The following is a 6,307-nucleotide window of genomic DNA, read 5'->3' as shown; positions in this document are numbered from 1 at the left end:
GTTGAATTTTTAATAAAATTTTCAAATTATCTCTATCCTTTATGTTTAATTTTTAACCCCACAATTATATCTTCTTCTCCAAATCTCAAACATTCACGTCCCTCCATTACCACCACCTTAACCACATTTTCTATTCTCTGCTACTCCACTACTGCCACCACCGTCACCACCATCTTTCCACGCCGACGATGACAAAGATGATGACAAGGTCTCTAGACAATCCGCATGTTCCCATGCCACCTCCGACAACACCCACCTAAAGTCCCACAACGACCCAGCACCGTCTCAAGTCTGCACACAGATTACCTCTACCTCGACACTATTGTTGTTGCTACAATCTACAAAGACATCAACCATATCTTACTTCGAAAAGTCAGTTCCATCAGACATTAGCGACACATATTTCCTTCTCGTTCTCAATATCACCTTTTGTACAACCACCAAGCACATCCACAAAGATAAGATTGTCGAATATGCTTCCAGATCTAAGCGCAGCCGCAGTTCCAGAAGAAGGTAGCGTTTCAAATTTTGTTTTTGAGTGATACTTTTTGCTATGATTTTGCATTTATGGTTTGGTTTGATACTTGAATCAGATGCAGGTATGGTGATAATGATTACAGAGGAGGAGAGGATTATAAAAAGAGGAGTAGTAGTGATGATGTTGACGATGATTATTTTGATGATGTTAATGCCCACTGACGGTGGTGGTGGCAGTGGTAGAGAAGAGAAGGTGATTAAGGTGTTGACGATAGAGATGTAAAAATGAAATATTTGAGGAAAAAAAGAGATAGTGGTGGAGTTTAGGTTAAAGATAAATGAGGTGGTAATTTGAGAATTTTACTAAAAAAAACAAAAATTTAGGATTTAAATATTTTTGTCGTACGAAATTCATCTTTAATAGATACAACATTAATTTTTTTTAATAGATACTTTTGTTAACGTTCATAAATTTTATGGGTACAAATAGTTGTTTTTGTTATTTATTTTTTTAAAAATAAAATATGAGTACAAATAGTTGTTTTTATTTATTTTTTTTAAATAAAATAGTTTAATCTTATATACATCCATATTAAGTGGAATCTTTTAACAAAAAGATAATTTAAAATAATTGGTTATTACAACTTAGTTACAATTTGAGATTGAAACTAAATTCGTTGCTTGTTAGTAAGTCGATTAATCTAAAAGTTTTTAAGGAGAAGCAAGCACACAACTAATGGAGCCGAGGCAACGATTACTTAATTCGTTGCTTCTTTCTCCATCAAGTTGGCATGTGCTGTAAATAACTGGGTTCCGCAACTTGCAGCCACGTTCCTTTAACGGCGCGTGGTCACCGTCGTACCCTCCCCCAACTTTTTGTGTTCTGATTAGATTTAATCACTCCGGTAAGTAACGTTTACTTAATTAACTGTCCAATAATTATTTCTTCTCATAACAAATTAACAATCATTAATATTGTTATGATCTAATTCAATCTAATCGCAGCAGATTATTGACATGTTCGGTTTAGGGATGGTAGAGGGATGTGGAATTCCATGGCTGATTTGGATTCAATTCTTAGTTTCTTTTCTTCTCCTTTTCGTTCTATTTTGCTTCACTCTAGATCACACCGATGATGAGGATGGCGGTGCCACCGCCGCGCCGGCCACCGCTTCTACTTCTATCACTAGGTTCCATGTCCATGATATTCACCAGATTCAAAACGACAAGCAGGTCGCCGAGGACGATGAAACGTCCACCGTCGTAGTTACCTCCAATCTACGCCATACACAGGTTACACACCTCATCATTTTTCTTCTTCAATCTTTGTTTTTTGTTTTTTTTTTTAAATATTATTATTTTGTTAATTTGTTCCTTTTCTCTCCTAAACGAGTAAGAGATCGAGTACTTGGCCTCAAATAGAGAATTTTGTTTTTTTAAATTGGACAATTATACTTTTACATTCCAGTCAATAAAAGATTAACAGTGACTAGTTTTGAGGAGTTTAAACACTATATATAGATTTTTAAATCCGATTCTCATTGCCACGCATGTTCTAAAAAAATACATATCCCTATGATTACAGCTGAAGAACTCTTACAGAGATTTAATCCTTAATTGAATGTTCGTCACTTTTTTAAATTTAGCATTTAAATTTAAATTAAGAATAATGTTACACATTTAATATTTTTGTTAAGCAAGTCCTATTAAATTTTATTGTTTAATTTTGTTAAATTTAATTTATAAAAAAAACTTGAATGCATAGTATTATTCAAAAATAAACATGAGAGTGATATCTTGAGTAAAAACCAGTGGAACTCCTTTTCTATTAAATACTAAGGATAAGTTTGGATTGATTTAAAAAAAATTATTTTTTATTTTTTTAATTTTGTTATTGTCGTCACTAATAACACCACTTCCTTCTCCTCCTTCTTTTACTATTAAAATTTCGTCTTTTTCTTTTTTTTTCTTCTTTCTCATCCATCTTATTGAGGTTTTAATTATTTTTAAAATATTAATGAAGATGTGTATTTTAAATTTTAATTTTAAATTTTTTATTATTTTATATTTTTTATTTACGTGGAATCAAATTAACCGATTTTATCAGTGACCTACCAATAACCAATAAATAAGTAACTTGACCGGTTTGATCACTATTTTAATTCTGACAATTATGATCAAAACAGCTCATATTTACTTTATTTAACTTTTATTTATTACACGATATATTAAATAAACTAAAAATAAGAAGTTTAAGCAGTTTTTAACTAATTTTTTTTATAAGACATTTCTGTTAAAACTAAAGACCATCCATTTTGATATTGTTGCAAATTTGCAATTCATTACTGTGGCGAAAGTGAGAATTTTGTAATGCAAAACATTGCAGCGCTCCCGGATATGGTTGTAGCTAGTTTAGTTATCAAATAATGAATAGAGTTTAGTTAATGTGTGTCTTATAAGACACATGAAAAAATTTACTATTAGTTAAAAATTTTAAATATTTTTATTTAATAAAAACAAAATAAATACGTTAAAAATTTGATTTTTTTATATTTTTAATAAAAAAATTTTACTAATAGCAAATTTATTATGTATCTTAAGGACACATATTAGCTAAGCCCTAATAAATATAAATTAAATGCATTGATATCTTAGCATTTAGTGTTATGTATTTTTCCTTTCCGCTTATGTGTATGACTGTATGTTATTATTATCCTACATCATGACATATCAGTTATCACTTAGCCATATATCGCATATACCCTAAACCCTTTAACTAACTCTTAAATCATAGTTAAATGCAAGGAGAAGATCATTTAAGTCCTAAGAAATCCATGTCAAACTATAGTCAACTCTAACTCGCACAGATGTACATATATAATTTATTTTTATTTTATTTTATTTTATTTTATTTTGACATATAGTAATTACTTGTACATATAATGTATTTTAGCAGGGCGGAGAGAACCTAGATATAAAGGATGACATTGTATCATGTTCAAGCTTGAAAAGCGAAGAAGAAAGTACAGATGACAATGAGGATTCATCATCACCTGAATTATTTTTACACCCTTGTCAGTATTTCCAGTTAGCCACAGTAGCTTTTCTCAAATGTTTCGGCCTAGATTCTACGCCTGACCCTTCTTCAACCTGTAGGCGTAGGAAAAGAAAAGAAAGTTGATAATGAAAATTATGCTCCGTTAATTCAGTTATATATGAGCCTTAATCTAAATTAAAACAAGAAAGAAAACTCTATTTCGATTCTTGCATGATTTAACAAAGGAAAAGTATAGGGAGCCAATGGTTTAAGCGTACAATGTGTACAATGGAGGTTTAGGAAGTATTAGAGATATGACCATTAGTGTTACATTGTCCTGTCAAATTACGTTTTTGGGATAAGTGGGTTCATGATATGGTATTAGAGTTCTAGATCCGAAAGGTCAAGAGTTTGATCCTTGATGAACTCCAAAATCAGTTTAAGTTTTTAGGATGAGTTGTTTTATGACATGAAATGTTTATTATCCCTGGTATCCGGATGATTATTCTGGATAGTATAGGTGATGCTCATTTTATTCATAGACCAAAGATTTAGCTCATTGTACACATTGTACACTTAGGCCATTGGCTCCCTAGCACTACTCTTTAACAAATTAACACTGGACAACTATTGGGAAGAATAACGAAAAATCTAAAATATTTTGAGGATCAAATACAATTATGAATTTTTTTATTAACTTTTATATATTTCGATGAATGCAACCACTTAAAAGAATGATTTTGTTTCTCCAGCTGAATTTACTCTAAATGTATCTCGAAGGATGGATTTATACCATGTCTATGAAATTTATTCCCTATTAACACTTGAACATAAAGGAAGAATATGATGGCATTGCCATTAACACATTAGAACTCAGAAACTACTTTTACGGGACTTTAGTAAGATTGGATTAAGTTAATTGTATTGGAAGTTAATAAAGTGAAAAAAGAAGGGTTATCTGAAAGTTAAAAAACAAGCTAGTGCAGGCATTGGTATAGTAATAAAAACATGATAAAACAAGATCAAGATTTTAACTTTTAAAGTACAAGTACTAACTTTCCCTGGCATTTCACAACCTTTAATTACTATTAATATCTCACAACCTAACCTAAATTTTCATGGTTGCCATTGTGGTTTCATCTTCTGATTGCCCTACAGTATTGTCATGAAGGAAAGTAAAGAGAGTCTCTGTGTACATGGTTGCAATAATCCTTAAAACATTTTCAGTTAAAAACATTTAGCCTTCTACCTTCAGTAGGTGCTGAGGACAGATGTGCATGCTGGAGGGATGACTCGCGGTGAGTGAGAAAGCAAGGGAATATTGAATCTCTGTTTTGCAGCAAATTATGGGTCCTACAAAAGCAACATTTGTCGGTTGCTTACACACCTATTTATAATTATAAGAGTTCCGCTATGGCATGTGAAGTAGAGCATTATGCTCCAACTTGCGAGGGCCTATGACGTGGAATCAAACATTCTCAAGGTCGACGCAGGGGACATAAGCGTTATCGCTGAACTGATCGGCAGTGTATTCGGCATACCTTCTAGAGGTTAGTAGAAGTTATATAAGATGTAATAATTACTATACGTGTTTTTTGGTTTGCCTTTGTTGACACTGATTGATTGTTGTATAATGTTTCGTTAATGTAGGGGACCCAATCCCAGAACTGTAGAAGAAAAATGCATCCCCTCTAGCACTTAAGAGACAGTTCCAGAAGAAAACAACAACACAACTGCAGGACTTTGCCTTTGCTTGTCCAATGGAGACTGAGCAACAAATGATGGCTTTTAGACGATACTTTATCCTCGTGGTTTTGAAGATGTTTCTTTGCCCCACAAGCCAGCAGACTATTTCCCCATGGCACCTCCCTCCGATTTTGGATGTTTCGAACCCAAGAAGATTCCACTAGCCGTATCAGATATTAAAGTGGTTGCGAGATGTAATAAGAAAATTCTAAAATGAGAACTGAGAAACATGCGGCGGGTGCATGTTCGTGTTGCTGGCATCGCAAATAATTTACCTAAATTTCTACTACATGTACGTCTTAAGTTGTAAATCCTAACATTTGAATTACTTGTTTCTAGGTTCTGTACTTTCATCGCTTAAAGCATGGTCCGTTACATGCATGTCAAACACCCGAGCCTTGGATTGATGAATGGACCGCTAATGAACTTGATAAGAAGGCCGACCATGTTATTTCACAGGTACAATCTGTAATAATTTCATTTTTATAGTCAAATTGAATACAAATGCCATCGAAGGTCCAAATTGATTTTTGCTAACTTTGTTGTCCCACATTGAACACACAGGGATGCATCGTGGACAAGGCAAGGAAGGGAAAAAAAAAGAAGAAAGCAGCTAGTTAGAAAGTAGAAAATGAAAAAGCAAGGTGTAAAAGGCCGCGCAAGGACTCCGAACAAGCACCATCAACCTGGAGCAGGACCAAATCTCAGCATAGAGATATGGATGCGCAGAAGGTGAGCTCAGTTAATTTAAATTACTTGTGTTATTATCATGGATGTTTATTTTAGTAAGTATGCAACTGGTTTGAGTATTTATCCTGCATATGACAATATCTAGAAATATAGCCCCGACTGTGGTCATAAAAATTATTCCTTTCCTCTCAAACATGATAAAGTGTTTTATATATGTTGTTTTTCATATCCTGCTGTGTCGCTTATATTGCTTAATCCGCTCAATGTATACACCACAGGAATGCAGGCCTGGTAGGAGGAGAAAATTGCCTATTCGTAGAAGCTGATCTGGAAGCGGCATTAAAAAAGCACTTCCAG

General features: G+C 33.3%; 1 protein-coding gene across 3 annotated transcripts; it reads left to right on the top strand.

Moving 5' to 3' along the window:
* Positions 1-1,152: 1,152 nt before the first annotated feature.
* Positions 1,153-3,689, top strand: LOC107470274 (uncharacterized). 3 transcript variants are annotated; one of them, XM_021133112.2, is made up of 3 exons: positions 1,153-1,382; positions 1,508-1,770; positions 3,431-3,689. In XM_021133112.2, exons 2-3 carry the CDS (start codon positions 1,510-1,512, stop codon positions 3,656-3,658), a joined length of 489 nt encoding a protein of 162 aa, XP_020988771.1. In that variant the 5' UTR covers positions 1,153-1,382; positions 1,508-1,509; the 3' UTR covers positions 3,659-3,689. The 3 variants fall into 3 exon arrangements, with proteins under 3 accessions (XP_020988771.1, XP_015945154.1, XP_015945155.1); XM_016089668.3 differs by having other exon boundaries at positions 1,155-1,382; positions 1,486-1,770; XM_016089669.3 differs by having other exon boundaries at positions 1,156-1,382; positions 1,486-1,770; positions 3,434-3,689.
* The last annotated feature ends 2,618 nt before the right edge of the window (positions 3,690-6,307 follow it).

This window comes from Arachis duranensis, chromosome 10 (assembly GCF_000817695.3).
Source record: "Arachis duranensis cultivar V14167 chromosome 10, aradu.V14167.gnm2.J7QH, whole genome shotgun sequence".
Lineage (NCBI taxonomy): Eukaryota > Viridiplantae > Streptophyta > Magnoliopsida > Fabales > Fabaceae > Arachis > Arachis duranensis.
Note: the sequence above shows the minus strand (reverse complement) of the source record. Positions and strands in the feature narration are given on the sequence as shown.